This window comes from Macrotis lagotis, chromosome 7 (genome assembly GCF_037893015.1).
Source record: "Macrotis lagotis isolate mMagLag1 chromosome 7, bilby.v1.9.chrom.fasta, whole genome shotgun sequence".
Taxonomy (NCBI): Eukaryota; Metazoa; Chordata; class Mammalia; order Peramelemorphia; family Peramelidae; genus Macrotis; species Macrotis lagotis.
Genome location: NC_133664.1, coordinates 109,180,938 through 109,201,720, shown reverse-complemented (window position 1 = coordinate 109,201,720; position 20,783 = coordinate 109,180,938). Strand labels below are relative to the sequence as shown.

Here is a 20,783-nt window from a genome sequence, read left to right as displayed (position 1 = left end):
TATACCCATTTTGGTAATTTACTTCTGATTAGTTAAAGTTATAACCTCCTTGGCCTCTATTAGCTTAGCTATAAAATGGGGAAAATATATTTGCACAACATATTTATCTCATAATTATTTTGAAGATTAATTTGAGGATTATTTGAAGATTTTATTACATTGTGATTTGTAGAATTATTAAGCGCTACATAAAATCTTTTATTGTTATATATTAGTAGTAATCAAAAATGACTATTTGACTTTTTTGTTATAGTTGCTATTGTTAGGATTTTTTTTTGAGAACCTGAGGAAGGCTGAATAGGTTTAGCAAATGTGGTACTATTATTTCAGGTGCTTGGCCTATCTATAAAGATAAAAAAAGTTTTCTACTTAATTTGGGGAAGATTACTTTGAGGTTCCCCCCCCCCCTTCCCCATCAAAGAAGATATACTCTTTCTTCTTTGGAATGTATAACCCCTTTCTTTCCCTTTCTAACTTCTAATACATCTTTTTCTGGAGGGGTTCACCTGGAGGCAGGCATGTGACTGATGCTAAGTGAGCATCTCTCTCTCACTTTAGGCAATGCCTTGCCAAAACTGTAATAAAGGGTTTAAGGGTTAGTGAGTCATGGCTTGCTCAACTTCTTAAAGCAAAAGTGTCTGTGCAACATTTTGAGTGCAGCTGAACCAGATTAATATGTCACTGAGAAATATTTAACAAGATAAATAAAAATGCAATCAAACATAGATAATGTTAAAATGTGGTTTTCCAAATCAATATGTGGCTGTAGGAATGCAAATTTTATTTGAATTTGACACCACTGACTTACAGGATAAAGTAATGGTATATAGAAAAGGCAATTAGTGGTCAGAGTGCCAAACCTAGAGTCAAGGAGATTCATCTTCCTGAGTTCAAATCTGACCTCAGACACTTAATTAGTTGTGTGACTTTGGGCAAGTCATTTAATAGTGTTTGCCTCAGCTTCCTCATCTGTAAAATGAGCTGGAGAAGCAAATGGAAGACTGCTTTAGTATCTCTACCAAGAAAACCCCACAAAGAGTCAGACATGACTGAATAAAGACTGAATAACACTAAGCATGGAGACTGGAGCAGGGAAGTGAGCTGAGAGATACAGGCACTGAGATCTAGACAGTGTCTCTATAATTTCTAGTGAGGGAAGATGGCAGCTAGACAAAATGTAAAGTTCCTGAGAAGCCCCTCTGAGCATCCCTGGCTCTACAGCCCAGGTGGCCCAAGGTGCTGCAGACTCAGGCCTCTTGAGCAAGGGCACCTTTAGTTGAGCTGCCAAGTCCATCCCTCCCTTGGTGTGGAGAGTTGGGGTAGGGCTGGTACAAATGGGGCCAGGATCCACTGAACCTATGGAAAGTAAATATACTCTTCCCCCTGTCTTCTGATGAAGATTTCCCAGTTCTTTCTAGACTTTCTAAGATGGGGGTAGGGGTAGCCCAAGTGTCAGGCTCCTCACAGGATGCTGGTTGGGGAAGGAGATTTGGGGAGAGGGACAAGATGCAAATGAATCTCTTTATTTTCTTCCAGAGTAAGTCTGAAAGCTGATAATTAATAGATGGTTCCTTGCCCTAAATTTCTATCATGCTACTTGCAATTATGCCATTTAAGAGATTCATTTGGGCAAATAAGCAAACCAAGTATAAAACTAAATGCTCATATATATCAACTTTTTAGTTTGTTGCTCATGTGGTATGGTACCATCTATCTGCATCTTAAAAAAAAACCCCTACAAATTTGTCTGCCAGCTTTGCTTAAATTAAATGGAACATGTTCTTCATGTATTCACTCTCCTAAGCAAGCACCCCAGTCTTTGGGCTATTTGAAAGTAGATCCACATGATGAGTCATAGATGGTCTCTTGAGGAAAAAAAAAAGTGAACTTTTAGGGGAGTGCTTTCTAGATGGGAGCTTCTATGGCTTCAGCTGCAAGAACATTTTTCATGTTTTATTATATCTTCTCATGATTTTAGCTGCAAGTTGCATACTTTCCCTGTGACTGTGCCTTTGACCACGTATCTTAGATTCATAGCCATGAATTTCTATACTTTTAAATATAAAATATCAAAACAACTAAACAGACTTTTAATAAAGACTAAATTTAAACATGAGAGTAATGATAACCTCAAATAACAACCAAGGGATAATTTAATTAACATTTTTTCCAGTTTTTGTAAGCTTTTCTTTGTGGCCCCTCTTATATTCAGACTGATGGCAATGCCAACCTTTATAATTCAACTTGAGCCTTAATTTGAAATTAAAGTCTCTTTACAATCACTTCTACTTGGTTCTCCAAAATTCAAAAGCTTAAAAACCCTATGTCTGTCTTCCATAAACTCAACACAAGATGTTCCACAACTTTACTTGGAGCTGAAGGAGAGAATGGGTTTGAAGTACTCTCTCTCTCTCTCTCTCTCTCTCTCTCTCTCTCTCTCTCTCTCTTTATATATATATATACATATATATATATATATATAAAATCTTCTTTTTCATGCAGACCATCTTATTTAATTTTATATCCAATTATTTGTTAAATAATAGCCTTTTAAACTGATGTCTCTTAAAAACCACCTTCTTTTAGAAATGATTTCAGATAAAGAATTTATAAATAACAGCTTTAAGATTGTCAGAATGAGGGTAATGATAATTCTCTTGGCCCCCAATCAAAAGTAAGCTAAAGATTATATAGATGGGAGGCCTTATGTGACTATAGCAAACTTCAGGTACAAAATGACGTGTAAATTCCTTCTTGGATAAAAAAGGGAAGCCATTAGGGACTGGCAAGCTCAAGTAACTGAAAGACAAGTTTGCTTATTTAGGAGAAGCAGTATATCATGTGGTCAAGGTGCACATTTTCTCTCAAAAATGAGAATGGTCTTTTGTAAACTTTGGAAATCAATTGTCTAGGGAAGAAAAAACCCCCCAATAAACCTAGAACTTCAAAGGCTAATGAATACCTCTCAAAATGTCTTTCTTTTAGAATGATGGCCTGGTGTATTCCAGTCTCCCATAGTAATATGTTTCAGAGTTGGGGCAGCTAAGTGGTGCAGCAAATATAGCACTGGCCCTGGAGTCAGGAGGACCTGGTTCAAATCTGACCTCAGACACTTAATCATTACCTAGCTGTGTGACCTTTGGCAAGTCACTTAACCTCATTGCCTTACAAAAACTTAAAAAAATGTTTCAGTCAAGACTAATAAAAAATTCTTTCTTAGTTACTTTTAATATGTAAATAAAATCCTTCCTGTGGTTTATGACTTCTTCCTTTAATCAGCCTTTGAGCCTTACTTTCCTCAACTGTAAAACAATGGGGTAGAATGTAAATAATTGAATTCTGTTGCTTCCCAGTCTTTAACACCAATTGATCATTATTCTCCATAAAACAATCAACCTTGGAAATGGTATACTGAAGGGGGAAACAACAGATAATTGTAAGATCCTATCCAGTTCCCTACCTATTTGTGTCTGGCAGGTAGCAATCTCTGCTAGGTAAATTGAAAGGAATAGTGGCCTCCTTTCACTACCCTCCTTCTTTACTTATTTTTCTCTTGGAGTGGGGTTTGATAGGAATGTAAGCAGTTTGAACTGTTAACTTTATGAGTTAATTAAATGATCCCTTAGCTTTACTTTCCTCAGGCACTTTTTCCCCTTCTATTTCAAGACATAGATAGAAATCCACCATGAGGTACAAGAGATATTCTTTGTTATGATCCTTTCTTTCCAAAGCAGGTTTAATGCAGAAAAATCATTTGACTCCATTTTGCCTTCATTTACCTGGGCTTTGAAGATCTTGTTTACCTGTCTCTAAGTTATGGACACTCCTAAGATCCTAAGAAGTCTCTTATTCCCTTTTGAAACCCACTATAAGAGAACTGGCACTTACCTGTGAAGAATACTGCTTGGTGATGGAAGTAATCATCATACTCCCAGCCCTCACCATTATATCAGATTGTGCTGAGTTACTCTTGTTTTGAATCAGTTAGTGTAGTTAAACCTCACTAATTTGGAATAAATAGTCTGAAATAGTGGTCTGAATTATAAAGTATTTTTAGAAAAGTAGAGTTTTAAGTCCATATAGCAAGTTTTTCTAAGTAGAATTCCAAATTGTGTATTTTACTGAATATGGGTAATATGTATAATTAATTATCTGAAAAACAGTACTATCAAAAAGTTAAACAATGTTCTGATAATCTTGTTGGCACTGTTAATTTCCTTAGCAAATAAATCCTTTTTCATAGATGGATCAAAAGTAAACTTTAGTGGAAGTTCCTAAGTAGCACAAGTTTCAAATTAGTGGATTCCAAATGAATGAGGTTTTATTTACTCACTAAATGAGCTCTGCTGTCTTGCTCGCTCACTCTAGTGTTCTTTCTTTCTCTCTCTCTCTCTCTCTCTCTCTCTCTCTCTCTCTCTCTCTCTCTCTCTCTCTCTCTCTCTCCCCCATGTTTCCCATTTTGGTCAACTAGCCCAGAGAGAACCCAAGCTACCAGAACCTTGAGGTGAACCCTGCCCCAGACTTCAGGAACACAAGTCTTCACAGAGACTTCCCTGCCCTGCCCCACATTACCTGGTCCTAGGCTATCACACTCCACCAACACTTCGCTGGCCTGGGTTTTCAGGGGTGGCACAATAATAGTTCGGGGATTCCCGCTGCAGTGGCTCTCCAGTGCCCCCTTGGGGTCATAGGTGTTTGCGTTGCTGTGGCCTGCGCGATGCTGCATGGAATAAGGGCTGTTGTTGCTGGAGGAATCAGAGTAAGGAGAGTCATGAACCGTGACACAGCTGATGACATTTTTTCTTTGTTTGGAGAGAGTGCTGAAAACACAAGCAGAAGAAGAGGTATCGTGAGAAGAGCTGTAAAATAAAACATCCTCTCACCAGCCATTGGTAAATTCTTCCTGGTTCTAAGTCTGGGGGGTGGGGGTGGGGAGAAATACAAAATACGGAGACAGAACTCCCTTCCCTCAGAGAATGTCTAACTTAATGGGGAGAGATTCCAATACTAAGCCAAATTAGTAAGAGGAAAGTAAAGAATAATGATGTAAGGAATGGCAGGAAGTAATAAATGTAACAGTAATAAGTTTAAGTTTTACACAAATCCAAAATAAAAATCACCCCCCCACACAAGATGGGGGAGGTATGGCTAAATAACACTTTATTTGAAAATGATCTGGGCTTTTAGTGGACTGCAAGCTCAATATGAATGAAGAGTAGGATGATAGGTAACAAAAAATCTCATGTAATCTTAATCTGCATTCAGGGAAGCAGAGTACTGAGGACTAGAGAAGCCACAGTTCCATTCTATTTTGCCATGTTTAGGCAACTCCTGGAATAGCATGATAATGTTCAGTTTTGGGAACCTCAGTTTAAGAAGAGCAAAGGACTGTGACTAGGATGAGTAAAGAAAATAAAGTAAGTAAGCAAAGGACTAGGGCTATCTAGTCTGGACCAGAAAAGATTTGAGGGGATGTTAAAAGAGCTGTCACATGGGAAAGGGATTGGATTTCTTGGGCAGGTGGAAATTACAAAGAAGATAACTTAGCCTTTGGATGTCCAAAAGTGATATGAGTATATTGGGGAGGTAGAGCCACTGAAGGTCTTCAAAGAAAAGCGAGGTGACAACTTGTTTAAATCATAGAGAGTATTCTGGACTAGATGGTCTCTAATGTCCCTTCACCCTTTTGAGATTTTGAGTTTGAAAGGGGAGAGAGGCTGGAGACTGGGAGTCCAGGCCATGTGATGTCTTGTTGTGAGATCAGGAAGACCCTCCAAGGAAGATCCCCATCTTTTCTGCACTAAGGTCTTAGGGAAGTGCCTGGGGCAAGGAGAGGTTGTGATTTGCCCAGGATCACCTAGCTGGAATGTGCCAAGGCAGGATTGAACCCAGCTTCAGTGACAGAGGCAGACAGCTTCTCTTTGCTGAGTTGCTTCACATGAATGAGGTTATGAAGTAAATAATTAGCAAGATCTGCTGCTGACAGTGTGTACCTGGAGCTAGAAGAGAAGGTTTGGAAAGAGGAATGAAAACTGACTCTAGATTTAGGAATTTAGGCATAAGAGAGGATGATGGATGGAGGCTTCAACTGTAAGAACACTTGACATTTTTACATTTGAAGGCAATGGGTAAGTTAGCAAAAGATTCAAGGTAAAAATGGACATAAAGCTGCACCTCAGCTTTATGCACCTTAAAGAATACCTTAGTGTCTACTAGAAATCATGCTATGTTTTCAAATAATCATTTATGTATATGCAGAGTGCCCAAAGGATCATGGTACATCTGGGCCACATAAAGAATTGGAGTTAGAAGAGAGGGTGGGGATCTTCCTTGCATGAAAGCAATGTGTAGGAAGAATAGCTTCACCCACTATAGATGCTCTGTTTGGGTAGGCAGGCTATAATGGGGAAAAGGAGCTCTTATCTCCCCAAATGTTCATCCACAGTCCAACTATGCATTGGGAAATAATTTATGAAATGAAAAATCAAGGACTTCCAGCAAACAGAACTAATTCTGTGTTGACAGCTGTGTGATTCTGTGGTTCCTCTGTAGACACAGGCAGACCTGGTTCCTCCTTCCCTGTACTCTTGTTACCATAACCAGTGAAGCAGGACAGTCGACCTGTAGCAGGAGGAAGGTAGTAACTACAGCCAAAAGCCTCTCTCCATTCTGAGGCAGCAGGAAAAAAAAAAAAGGGAGATTCAGAATCTCTGGACTTGTGTTCAAATCCTGAATGGCTTTCTTGGGTCTGTGTTCCCTGGAAAATTCTTGTCTATAAGGTTAAGCTAAAATCTGCCTCCTCCAACAAGGAACCAATAGGGCTCTGGGGCTAGGATGGGTCACAAAGTCAGTGAAAGCTGTGACCTGGACAATACCTTCTGAGCTATCTCTTGGGTACTTGTGTCAGTGGAAGGTCATGTCTATTAGAGGTTGTATGATAATCATAATGACCTGTTAGGCAAACAACACAATCCCATTGATTCACAATGGAATGAAACAAAATAAAAATGTATTCTGTTGGATAGACACAGTGTTATATAAGTGATCTCTCTTGAAGAGAAATATATATAAAACTCTGTGTAATTCACTGTAGGGCTCCTTATAAAAACTGAATAAGGTGTATGTGAACATTATACATAATTACTTGGAGAACTGTAGCTCCAGAGCTAGAAGGTACCCAAGAGGCCATTGAGTTCAGTCCCTTCATTTTATAGATGAGTTAACTTAGACTCAGGGAGATAAAGTGACTTGCCTAAAGTCATATAGGAGTATCAGAAATGGGATTTAAACCTACATCCTCTGACCCTACAGTCAATGCTCTTTCATACCATACTAACTTTTGAGAAACATATCACCTGTAGATAGAAAATGTTAACTTCTTTTATAGTTTTGATTACTTCAATAAAATACATACATGTTGAAGATAAAGGCTAAAACTGGACACAGGGATTGTAGAATTGTAGTTGTATGACAATGATAACATTAAAGACCTTAAATGGCCTTCAAATTGGGCATAATTAGCATCATTCACCTGAATTTGTAAATTTTAGGGAGGCATTCAGGACAATATAAAGAAAAGCTTTCTGTCTGCCCAACAACAGAATAAAAACGAGGTCAGTCCATGTCCTCTGAAGTATTCAAACAGAGGTTGCTTTCCTAACTTTGCTATTTCTGACCAAGGCTTTTCCTACCAGTCACTCAGGTTCACAAACTTTTTTTTTTTTTTTTTTTTTAGGATTTTGCAAGGCAAGTAGGGTTAAGTGGCTTGCCCAAGGTCACACAGCTAGGTAATTATTAAGTGTCTGAGACCGGATTTGAACTCGGGTACTCCTGACTCCAGGGCTGGTGCTCTATCCACTGCAGCACCTAGCTGCCCCAGGTTCACAAACTTTAAGAGTCATTCTTGATTCTTCACTCTCCCCCTTGATTCCCATACTCAATAAATTGCTGAGCCTTGACAACATTTCTCATTTCCACCCCCCCCAACTCTTTCAGTTTAATTTAGGTTCTCATTTACCTCTTATCTGGATTACTGCAAAATTTTCCTAACTAGTGTCTCTGCTTCTAGTATTTCCTTTCTCCAACCCATCTTTTACACAGTCGACCAAGTGACACTTCTAAAGCACAGTTCTGATCAAGCCACTTCAGTGGTTCCCTCTTGCCTTCAGATAAAAAGCAAACCTTGGTACTTAAAACTCTTTACAATCTGGCTCCAGTCTTTCTTTCTACAGTCATTTCACACCAGTCTCCTCCAGATGCTCTCTATTCCAATCACACTGGTCAGCTTCAGTTCCCTATATGGGACATGCCATCTCTGGCTCAGTGTCTTGGAGCAGGCCACGTCCTCACGTTGGAAATGCTCTCCCTTCTCATGTCCACTTCTTGAAATACTTGAGATTCTTTCAAAGCTCAGCTCAAGTATCATCTCCTACATTGGGCCTTTTTTTGATTAGCAACTCTCTCCTCCCTAAAATGCCTTTGTGCCTATTTTGAATTTACTTAACTAGGAACATATTCCATTTCCCTAGTAGAATTATGTTTCTTGAGAGGAGAGATTTGTTTTTCTTTGTCTTTGTAAACCTTAACTCAGAACACCTAGCATATAATGAATGGAATAATAAAGCTTGCTGAATATGAATTTGAATACAGAAGAGCTGATTTGTACATGGGGTGAGAGAATGGACCAGATAAGGTCACTTTCAATACTAAGAATTTCTTATAAGAAATGTTGTGCATGAGGTCTGAGATAAAATAGAATCCTGTTCTTATTATAATCTGTTAATATACCCAATAACCTCTCTAAACTCCTGAAATTCCCTTTCTTTCTGTCCTCCCAAAAGCCAAAAGGCAGCTGCTTGCTTATGGCAAAGGTAATATTTCTTTAAGGCGATGAAATACAGTAGTAGGTCACTCACAGACAGGAGGGTAGACAAGAGAAGATTACAGTATATTACCAGTGAAAAGCTATAGAAATGTCATAAAGGTTATAAGAAAGATGTACAACACAAAAGTGAAGTGGTCTGGTGGTCTGGAACAAGAGTGAAAGATACCACCTGATGAATATCCTGAGTGCTGTGATGGTATCTGCATAAAGTCAAGACATCAAGAGCTGGCCCTCAGGATGTTGGGTGGAATGAGAGGACATGAACAAGAGTTACCCATGGATGGGTTGTGAGCTACCATGCTGGAAGGAGTGCCCACACTAATGACCCACAGATCCAGAAAAAAAATCAAAGCAAGAATTAACTAAATTTAATGAGGTCAACTGGAATTTACCTGATTGATTATACATTTATATAGTATATATTCTTTTATAGTATATATATATATATATATATATATATATATATATATATGTTTATATTTATATTATGCTTTGACTTAAATTTGAGTATATTATACATATTATACATATTCAGAGCTTGGGAAAAATCTGAGTGACTCAATTCCTAGGTTTGCTTTCAGTTTGTTATAAAAGCAGAAATTGTTATTTATACTTTACTTGCATAAAATAAAAATTCAAAAATGAAGATATTAAAGAATTCATTTTTAAGCATATAGATATTTGAGACTACCAACTGAGAGTTCATTAGGTTTATATATATTATAAATAATATATAATGTAATATATAATAACATGTATAATCCCATTATTGGGCTTCACTTTACCACAGTATCAAATTATTGTTGATGGTTTATCAATTCCATTATGAGTTAGTTTAATAAAAGAAAGACAAAGAAAGGAAGGGTGACAGAGGTTTGTTTAAATGGCCTTGATATCACACCACTCCTGAATATAGAAAATATAGCTGCTACAGTTCACTGATTGCATTATGTTGTCATGGCAATGGATGATTTCTGCATGATAAAAAGGAAATGGAAAGCAAAGAATAAAGAATTCAGACTCAGTGTTGGAAACAACTCCAACAGGAACAAATACAATAAACAGCAAAAGTAGCTCATTCAAACTATGAAGGTGGTCTAGTCTCTCATAAATTCCAACATTCATCTCCCTAACCCTTTGTAAATCCTACATCCTTCTCTCCCTATCTTTGTCCAACTCTATAACTAGCAAGTACTCCAGTTTGTAATACAAGTCTTTCTTCATGGACAAAATAGACAAAAACTGGTTTGAGAGAAAAGAAAACTTCCCTGACTACCTTACCTTACATTGCTTTAATAACCCTGGCTTATTTAAAATTTATACTTTTTTTATCTTACTGTCCATCATTAGCTTGTATTCTTAGTTTCTTGTATATTTTGCCTCAGAGTTAGGGTAGTACAAAGAAATAGGGCAGAAGACTCAAGCTTTAACTGGATGAGTCTCAGTTTCTTTACCGATTGTACTAATAATCTAGCACAGTGCTAAACACTAAATACAAACAACTTCATGGAGTTGCAGGAGAAAAGTGGCTAAGTAAAATAATGGATGTGAAAGCAAAACTAAATGCTATCTAAATGAGAATTATAACTGATTTTAGGGTGATACACACAGTTAAATAAATAATATACAGAATGAGCCTAAGATCTTTGTCTTGATCCATAATGAGGCAAAATGAAGTGAGAGTAGACACTAGCTTTATGAAATTTCCTATGATGTAGAAAGAAATGATTCAGACATATATTATCCTCACAGGAAAGTTGCATTTTTCCAGTTCAACTGTATGTTTTGGCAAAACCTACAGACCTAGAAATGATCAGACTTTGTAACTGATAGGGAAAACTAGAAGCTTCTACTTGAGACCAGCTTTTAAATTTTAACTTCTTATCCATTGATATTACTAAGTCAAATATTTCCTTGACCTCCAGTCAACCAAAACAATAATTTAAACTCAGTTACTTTCTAGGGAATAACAGAATTGTGGGATTGTAAGGAACTTTACTGTAAGAGGTCATTTAGTCTTGACTTTTCCTCACCTTTTGTCTCAGTGTAACTTCTTAAGTCACTACATGGAACAATATTTTCCAGTCTTTCATCTTATGAAACATTCCTCTTACTTCTCTTCTCAGCCTCTCCTGTTCAGGCTAATGAACCTCCTTTTTTTTGATAACATAATTTACATGCACATTATTTTCCTTCTACCATGGTAACTGTACTTTTTTATTCTCCACCCCCCTCCTCCAAATCATCCACCTTGCTGCATAAACTGACTATACAGGGCAAAGCAGCCCAACAAAGATGTCTTTGTAGCCTAAAGTGTCATGACATATTGGCTGGGAAATAGTAATGAAGAGTAGTTCTTCTTTATAACATTGTCTGACAGCTCTAATCAACTCATCACACAGCACTCATCAATTCTCAATAATGATAATATATCTGAGTCAGTCAAACAAAACTGTCTTTTCTTGTATGATGTCTATTTTTTCTACTTCTAATAAGCTTGGGAACATATTGTTTCATCAAACTAAGGTACAATGAAAAGTTTAACCAATGTCATAGTGACTCTATAATAGCAAATATCAATTTATTCAATTAATAAGCAATTACTGAATTTCTATTGTGGCCACAGCCTTGTATTTAGTGCAATACACAATCTTCCTCATCTCTAAGAAGTTTACAATTGAGTCACGGCAATTAAAGGAGTCATGTAATATAGGTAGGGATTAAAGGAGTTCATATAGCTGTGGCTGGAAATGTTTCAATGTGGGAATTGGTTCCCTCCATTGGGTCTACTTTTGTCCCAAATAACTGTTTATGTTTTAAGGAGGGATTTTGTGGAGCTTAAAGGATTCATAATGACAATTATTCCACTCTGCCTTCATTAAAGTATCTTGCTTCTCTTTCATAATCAGCATAAAGTGAGAAGGTGGCATGTTATGGGACAACTTATTTACTACTTTTGGATATCTTTTATTTGTGAAGATTCAGTAATTATGGTATTCTCATAACTCCACAAAACTTTCACTGGTCAATTTTTTTCCCCTTTAAAAACTTTGAAGGGGAAAAAAGTGAAAACAATGGTCCAAATTGAATAGATACCTCTAATGTCCCTTCTAGCTCTAAATCTGTGACTGAGACTGTTCTGGGGGTGACACAGTTAGTGTAAAGAAGGAGGCATGAGAGAGATCTTACAAAGGTAAAATTGATAGGTCTTGACACTAGATTGGTCAGAGAGGAGTTGAGACAGAATGAGGAGTTAAGGATGATACCTTGCTTTAGAGCCTGAGACACTAGGAGTCCCTTGACATTAATTGGGAAGTCAGAAAGAAGGGAAGGTTTGGGGAAAGATAATGAGCTTAGATTTGATGGACATTTTGAGTTTGAGATGTCTACAGAACATTCAGTTTAAGATGTCTTATAGGCAAAAGGAGATGTAAAATTGAAGGTTAGCAGAGAGGTTAGGACTGGATAAGTATATTTGTGAATCATAAGCATAAAGATGATCACAGAATGCACAGGAACAGATCTACCAAGTGAAATAGCATAGGGAGAGAAGAAAAGAGGGTCCAAGACAGAGCCCTGTCACAGGATGTGCACTGGTTGAAGCTCAAGCAAAGGAGACTGAAAAGGACCAGTCAGAGTAGAATTCCAAAAACTTATGAAGAAGAGTATATGAGGGGATAAGGGTGATTGACAGTGTCAAAAGCTGCACAGCAATCAAGGAAGATGAAGGTTGAGAAAAGGCCTTTAGGTTTAGTAACTTCAGAGAGAGCCATCTTAGTTGAATGATGAGATCGGCAGCACATTAGTATGCATGAAGGAGGAGCTGCTGGGAGTGATCTAAGGACAAGTTTGGCGCTACATATATGTATATATTTATAATACATATAATAAGGGAGCAAGGGACTCAAGAAGACAATGTAGAGTTGAGAGATGAGTGGCATGGCAGCATGGGAAAAATGGAAGAAAACCCCAAATTTAGGATCAAAAGGACCTGAGTTCAAGTGCTGACTTTTACTACTTCCTTACCTTTATGATATTAAATAAATTACTTAACCACTTTGGGACTCTGTTTTCTCATCTGTGTAATACAGAATTGTACTAAATCAGATTTAAAAATCTTCCTAATTTTAAACACCATCAAGTTTCTGTTGCAAGTATGCTGGAACATATGACCTGACAAGATGAGAGCTGCACAAGGAACTGGAATACTAAAAGATTTCCAAGGACATTCAGCCTTGCTGGGTAGTTCATTCTTGGCTGCATACTGTAGTAAGACTTAGTGTCCCTCAGTAATGATCGATCGATCTATCTATCTATCTATCTATCTATCTATCTATCTATCTATATCTATATATCTATATATATGTATACACACACACATATATACATAACATATGTATAGATGCGCATATGTTAAATATAATCACTCTTAATTATTAAGAATCCTGTAAGCTCCCCCCAAAGGGAACTATCACCAAAAGGTGGTTTCAAATTTTTTTTTCTATTTTCTAATTTTTTTATTCTCATTTCGTACAAATGTTTTTTTTTACATTAATAAAATATACTTGTTTACAAGTAAACAAAATACCCCTCCCCCATGAATATAGATAGACTTGCTTGGGCAAAAAAGTAAAGGGGGAGAGAAAAAAAAATTAAAATAAAAAATAATAGTAATAATTGTAGGTATGGCCAGGTGGCGCAATGGACGAAGCACCAGCCCTGGAGCCACGAGCACCCGAGTCCATATCCAGCCTCGTAAACCCAATAATCACCCAGCCATGTGACATGCAAGCCACCCGATCCTGACTGCCCTGCAAAAACCAAAAAGAAGAAAGAAAAAAAAAAAGACCCAAAATAAAATAAAATAGTAATAATAGTAGGGGTGGCTGGGTGGCAGACAGAGTGTTGGCCCTTGAGCCAGGAGCACCTGGGTCCGAATCTGGCCTCAGACACCCAAAGATCATTCTGCTATGTGGCTCCAGGCAGGCCACCCAGCCCCACCTGCCCTGCACCCTCCCCCAAATAATAATAACAAAAAATGTGCTTCAGTCTTTGTTTCAACACCATCAACTCTGTCGTGAGTGGATCACATTCTTTATGATAAGTCCATCACAAAAGTTACTTCCATATTTTTCCAACATTGCCATTGCTGATCGCAACTCCCTCCTTTCTTATTTCTCCACTACCGTGTACTAAATTTTCTCTCTCCTTTCACTCTGACTCTGCTGTAGGGTCGCTGAGTGGCGCAGCAGACAGATCCCTGGTCCTGGGGCCAAGAAGCCCTGAGCCCCCATACCACCCCTTAGGCCCAGAATCCACCTGGCCCTATGGTCCTGGGCAGGCCATCCAATCCCAGCCCCTTGCAAGAAGTAAAAAAAATGTGTTATATCTGAACACTGTACCCCCATGGTCCATCCTCTCCTCCTTTATTCACATCCCCAGCCCTGCCCCCTGATCCCCCCCTCCTTCTTACTCCAGATGTCTATACCCCATTGAGTATATTTGCTGTTTCCTCTCCTAGCCATCTCTGATGAGAGCAAAGGTTCCCTCATTCCCCCTTGCCTCCCCCCTTCCATATCACTGCAATAGCTCATTGTAATAAAAAAAATCTTATTATGTGAAATATCTTGGACTATTCCCCCTCTCCTTTTTCTTTCTCCCTTTCCATTTCCCTTTTTTCCTATTAACTCCATTTTTACACCATATTTTATCTTCAAATTCAGCTTTCTCCTGTGCTTCAACTATAAAAGCTCCCTCTACCTGCTCTATTAACTGAAATGGTTCATATTAATATTATCAGTATCATTTTTCTATACATGTAGTTCATCCTCATTAAGTCCCTCATATTTCCCCCCTCTCCTCCAATCTCCATGCTTCACCTGAGTCCTGTATCTGAAGATCAAACCTTCTGTTCAGCTCTGGCCATTCCAAAAGGAACCTTTGAAATACCCCTGGTTCATTGAAAGTCCATCTTTTTCCCTGGAAGAGGACATTCAGCCTTGCTGGGTAGTTCATTCTTGGCTGCATTCTAAGCTCTTTTGCCTTCCAGTATATTGTATTCCAAGCCCTAAGAGCTTCCAATGTAGATGCTGCTAAGTCCTGTGTGATCCTGACTGCAGCTCCATGATGATATTTGAACTGTGTCCTTCTGGCTGCTTGTAATATTTTCTCTTTGACTTGGGAGTTCTGGAACTTGGCTATAATATTCCTAGGGGTTGGATTTTGGGGATCTTTTTCTCGGGGGGATCGGTGGATTCTCTCCATTTCTATTTTGCCCTCTGCTTCTAGAATATCAGGGCAATTTTCCTGTAGTAATTCTTTGAAAATGATGTCAAGGCTCTTTTCCTGATCATGACTTTCAGGTATTCCAATAATTTTCAAATTATCTTTCCTAAGTCTGTTTTCCACATCAGTTGTTTTTTCAATGAGATATTTCACATTTTCTTCTAATTTTTCATTTTTTTGGTTTTGAAGTATTGATTCCTGATTTCTGGTAAATTTATCAATCTCCCTGAATTCTATTCTTTGTCTGAAGGATTTATTCTCCTCAGAGAGTTTTCTTATTTCTTTTTCCATCTGGCCAATTTTGCTTTTTAAAGCATTCTTCTCCTCAATAACTTTTTGAACTGTTCTATCCATTTGACCTAAGCTGGTTTTTAGCATGCTATTTTCTTCAGCATTTTTTTGGATTTCCTTGACTAAGCTGCTGACTTCAGTTTCATGTTTTTCCTGCATCTCTCTCCTTTCTTTTCCCAGTTTTTCTTCCAACTCCCTCATTTGATTTTCAAAGTCTTTTTTTAAGCTCTATCATAGCCTGAGCCCAATTTCTGTTTTTCTTGGAGTCTTTAGATGTAGAAGCTTGTGCTTCCTCATCTTCAGACTGAGTATTTTGATCCTTCTTGGGCTCATTTGCAAAATATTTCTCAATAGTCTTCCTCTTATTTCTTTGTTTGTTCATTTTCCCAGCCTAAGCCTGTTTTTTGGGGTGCTTCCTGAGCTTTTGGGACACTCCCAAAAGGGTCTCAGTGTGTGAGGCTCTGTCCTCCCTCCTGGTCTGTGAATGACCATAAGCGCCTCCCTCTGCCACAGGGCCGAGGTGGGGAGGCCCTGTTGTTCTATGGGGGGCCTAGACTGTGATCAGGATCTGAATGTGGTCAGAGCCCCAGAGTCCTGTTCCAGGGGCAGAGGACAGAGCTCCGCAGTCTCTCTCTCTTCATTCCCTTCCCTCAGCTCAATGGGCTCATGCCCTGGGGGCTCCTGCTTACCGGCTCCACCTGCTTCTGTTTCCAGGTCTGGGCAGCAGAAAGACCAGGCTGCAGGCTGTGTGCCCTGAGGGATGGGCTGTACATGCTGGCTCTGGCAGAGGTCCCCCGCTGTTCCCCCACTTTGTGCCGGTGCTCCCCGGGGTGCAGCTCCGGAGACTCCCCCGCTGCTGCGAGTTGAGGCTCCCAGCGCCCTGGGGCTGCCTCCGGGAGGCTGAAGTTCTTTGGCTCTGGTGGGCCACCCCTCTGGCAGGCCGCCCCTCTGGCCCCGGGGAGCAGAGCCTTTCTGCTCTTTTCCAGGTTACCTTGAGTAGGAGAACTGCCTCACTGGGTCCCTCTGTGGGTTCTGTCTCTCGAAAGTTTAGTTAGAGTCCTTAGTTTATGAGTTTTTATCAGAGAGCTCCTAAGACTCAATCCCTTCATGTCGTCATCTTGGCTCTGCCCCCGCCCCCCTGTTTCAAATTTTAATACAGATTTCCTATATCCTGTTTGAATTATGAGCTTGGGGCTGAGTTTAGGAGACTAGGCTCTGCAGGGCTATGTCACTGCATAGAAAAAGAAACTTTTGATACAGTCATCCATCAGTCTCTTTTTGTTTTCTGAAGTCTTGTGCTTTAATGGAAGATCTGTCAGTGATGCAGAGAATTACCTATAAAGACTATGTTACTTGGAGGAAAGCACAAATGGTCTAATGGCAATCTGTCAGGGAAAGGGGTACAGGCTCTTTCCACTAAGATGCCACAATAGAGTATTCCTGATATCAGAAGTTAAGTACTAGGATGGGAACACAGACCAGGATCTGGGGTGAAGCAGATATACAAATAAGAATGAGATAGCAAAGATTCTTAGAATTGGGTGACCAAGCAAAGTTAATAATGTAGGAGAACATGAAAGGCAGCCTAATACTAGATACAGCACTAGACTTGAAGTTAGGAAGATCCTAGTTCAAATCCCAAATCAGGTACTTGTTAAAACTATGTGAAACTGGGCAAGTCATTTAACTTCTTTGTGCCTCAAATTTCCTAACTTTACAATGAAGTGGTTGTACTTGATGGCCTCTAAGGTCCCTTCCAAATCTAAAATCATGATCCTATGGTCAGGCTAACTTAAGGAATAACATAAATTAAAATTAGAAGTAGGAGGAAGCTACAGTGGTTAGAGTTTAACAGGGTGGGGCAAGTTACAGCAGAGGGATGGATGGATCTTAAATACTTGGCAGTGTCTCTTCTTCCTTTTGTCCCTAGTCTTCTGGATAATCCTTGTACACTTTTGTTTACCTATAAACTTCCAAAGTGCTGATATTAGCAGACATTTTAGCTTCTATTTTACTTCAAGAAACTATGGAATCCTTAAGAGCTCTTAGTCAAACTCTTTTTGGCTTATTGAATTATCTATTTGAACACATCTCTCATATTTTGTGTGTTTCCTTGTTTTCCATAGGCAATCCTCCTTCAATCAAAAGATACTCACCCCATGATCATGGAACTAGCTTCTTTTCTAATTAGCTCCATAAGGCTTTATTTTGATCACTTTTTCAATGTATGAGGCATACATTCATCCTGTCTTTCCAAAAAAGGAATTTTTAATCACTCTTGGCATTATCTGAATAATCTAATAGTCTTTATTTTTTTCATTCCCCTTCAAATGGCTACATTTTATTGCAGTGCCTTTTCCTACAATGGATTAACAGCATAATTATATTCTTTGGCTTTTCAACAGGACAAAGTTAGATTTGTTCATTAGGAAAATTATTTTTGTAGATGCTATGAAAGATTGGAGAGGTGATAAAGTGTGATTGGAGGGGATGAGATGGGTGCATTGGATACTACGCACAAAGGCTGGATAGGCCTTGGCAACTAATAGAATATTGAGGAGCAAGGTAGAAGAGAGGTGAATACAAGGATTTTATGTTTCAGTGATTGGGAAAGTGGTAGTGAAAACAATAGGAAGGTTATAATCCTTTTAATTTTTATTGTTTTTAATATTAATGTCAAAGAATTAAATAAGCTTTAGCTTTTAGGTTTGGTCATTTCTCATGCTTGTCAGCTGCCTGACTGGTGGGCAGCATATGCACAGATCTCAAACAGCAGCATAGCAGAAAGTGAGAAAGATGATCTGCTGGAGCACAGGCTGGTTAAAACAAATTGTCCTTTAGTTTCTGGACTAGAGTCTGTGATTTGCATCGGTTTTTCCTGATGCTCTATTAGTTCATTCTGACATCTCCGTTCAAGTCTCTACTTACCAAATAGCTAATCTAGCCTTATATCTTCTGATTCCTATTTTAATGCCTTCTTGGGCTTGGCAATTCGACTTTCCCCAACTGTTGGTTTAATTCTTTTTTTTTAGAAAGGCAATGGGATTAAGTGACTTGCCGAAGGTCACACAGCTAGGTAATTATTAAGTATCTGAGGCTGCATTTGGATTCAGGTCCTCTGGACTCCAGGGCTGGTACTCTACCCTCTGTGCCACCTAGTTGCCCTTGGTTTAATTCTTGATTCAGACTTAGTCCAACAAGTGACTTCTCCCTGCTTCTAACAGCTGTCTTCTGTTAGAGCTGGCCCACCTTCTCTTTTACCTTTCTCTACTACTCATTCCTTCTGATTGCTAATCTTGAATTAGACACTGATGGCAGCATGAGGCAGGTAGATGAGTTCTGCCCTCATCTCCAGGTGGAGAAGGAAGAGGAGGAGAAGCAGGGCTGAAAAGCGGATCAGGGAACCTTGGGTTTGCACTCTCACCCCCTAGAGGACCTTGGACACATGATGTCACTTCTCTGGGCCTGAGTTTCCTCATTTGTAAAATAAAGGTGTTGAATTAAGTGACCTTAGAAGCCCCTTCCAGATATAAATATGATCCTGTCACACTGTTTTGTTTTCTAGTTGTGCAGATGGATTTCATTGATTTGTATGGTTCTCACTGTAAACAATGAGGCATATCTGTGAGAAAGCTAATTAAGGTTAGGGATGCAATCTTTCAACTTGGAACTAAACCTCTAACCTGGTTGATGTGCCTGAGGGATTAATCAGGAGGGCGACTTGGCAGTGGGTAGGGACCAGAGGAAAAAAGGAGAAACCCAAGAAAGGTAAGGTCTAGAATCAGCATAGAAGAAACAGATGGAAGAACCTGAGGGATAGTACCTTTGTTAAGATCAACACTAAAGAGAAAAGGGGGCTTAGGGATGGGCTCTATCATGGCAAGGCAAGTGTGGTCATAAATAAACATGCTTAGCTTGGTTTTATGAGTGACAGATAATTGGTAGGCTCCATGTAGAGGCTGCCACAGCGCAAATGCATTTTAACCAATCACTGTGATATTTTGTAATGATGGATGAATTATAAGAGTGAGCATTTATTATCCAATCAAAATGATGTGACTACTAATGGAGCATGATTATAATGTTGTATCTGATAATAAATTAATATTTTGAGTATGACTACAGATGTTAATGTTTTATATCCACTCATAAGATGTGTGCTTGATTGTTAATTTGCTGGCTTTGTGGTTTAAGAGTGGAGTGCACACCTCCCTTGAGGCTTATTCCCACTTCACAAGATACAACAAGTAGGCATAATAAAGCATCAATGGCTAGGGTTCACAGAAAATCCATATGCAGCACCTAAAAGTGTGTGTGTGTGTGTGTGTGTGTGTGTGTGTGTGTGTGTGTGTGAGAGAGAGAGAGAGAGAGAGAGAGAGAGAGAGAGAGAGAGAGAGAAACAAAGAAAGTGTAAGTGGGGCAGGAGAGACCTGAACTAGAGAGAGAGAGGTGAATGGGTTTAAGCAAATCTTAGTAATCTCATTAACACTCTATTATAATTATCTAAGTTCATCAGCCCAAACAGAAACTGCAATTTACTGCTGCACAACATGAAAATATGGGAGAAGAGGCTGTGACAGTGGTATTAATTCAGCTCTGTAGATACATGCTCTCCCTCTCCCCAGGAAGAGCAACGAGTACAGCAAGTTATTACTTCCCTGGAATAAAGTAATAAAAATACTAGTTTTGAAGTTTGCAAAACATGATCAGAATCTCATCATCAGAGAAAGTAAATTTGTGCTTCATTAGACATTTATATAAGATTCCAAAGAATCTGAGATTGTAGAAAAGAAACATATCTTGTTTCTATTTTGATATGGAATAAGGCAAATGTTTAGAATAGTTTGGAACTAAAACATTGTTGTTTGATTCTATAACAATTATACCTGAAAATGCCAAATGATAGCAAATTTTCTAATCAGAATTTGTTGTTAACATTTGAGATATTCCCTCTACATAATGGGCAACCCTTTGGGGGTTCCTGCACTCCCTAGTTCAAGTGGTTCTCTTGCTGCTTTTCATGCTTTCCATCTCCTGTCATACCCTCGTCTTCACAGAATCCCTAGTTTCCTCAGCTCAAGAAGTACCTTCAGCATGAGGTCCTTCCTTATCTCCACAGTTGATTAGGTCTTCTTTCCCCACCTTAAACTACCATATATTTACTTTGAATATATTTCTATATGTGTATGTTATCTCCTGATGAAAGGTAAACATCTCAAAGACAAGAGGCAATTAGCATTGTGGGTTGGAGATAGTAAGCACTCAATAAAATGCTTGTTGGCTTGAGTATAAGGGCTCGATCCAGATGATCCCAAAGATTTTG

At 38.8% G+C, this 20,783-nt stretch overlaps 1 protein-coding gene across 9 annotated transcripts in view; it reads right to left on the bottom strand.

Moving 5' to 3' along the window:
* Window positions 1-20,783, bottom strand: part of HIPK2 (homeodomain interacting protein kinase 2) — a 240,281-nt gene that overhangs the window by 7,841 nt on the left and 211,657 nt on the right. For all 9 annotated transcript variants that reach the window (XM_074193565.1, XM_074193563.1, XM_074193564.1 and 6 more), the window contains one exon: window positions 4,573-4,820. In XM_074193565.1, the coding sequence (XP_074049666.1) occupies window positions 4,573-4,820 (248 nt within the window). The remainder of the gene's footprint in view (window positions 1-4,572; window positions 4,821-20,783) is intronic.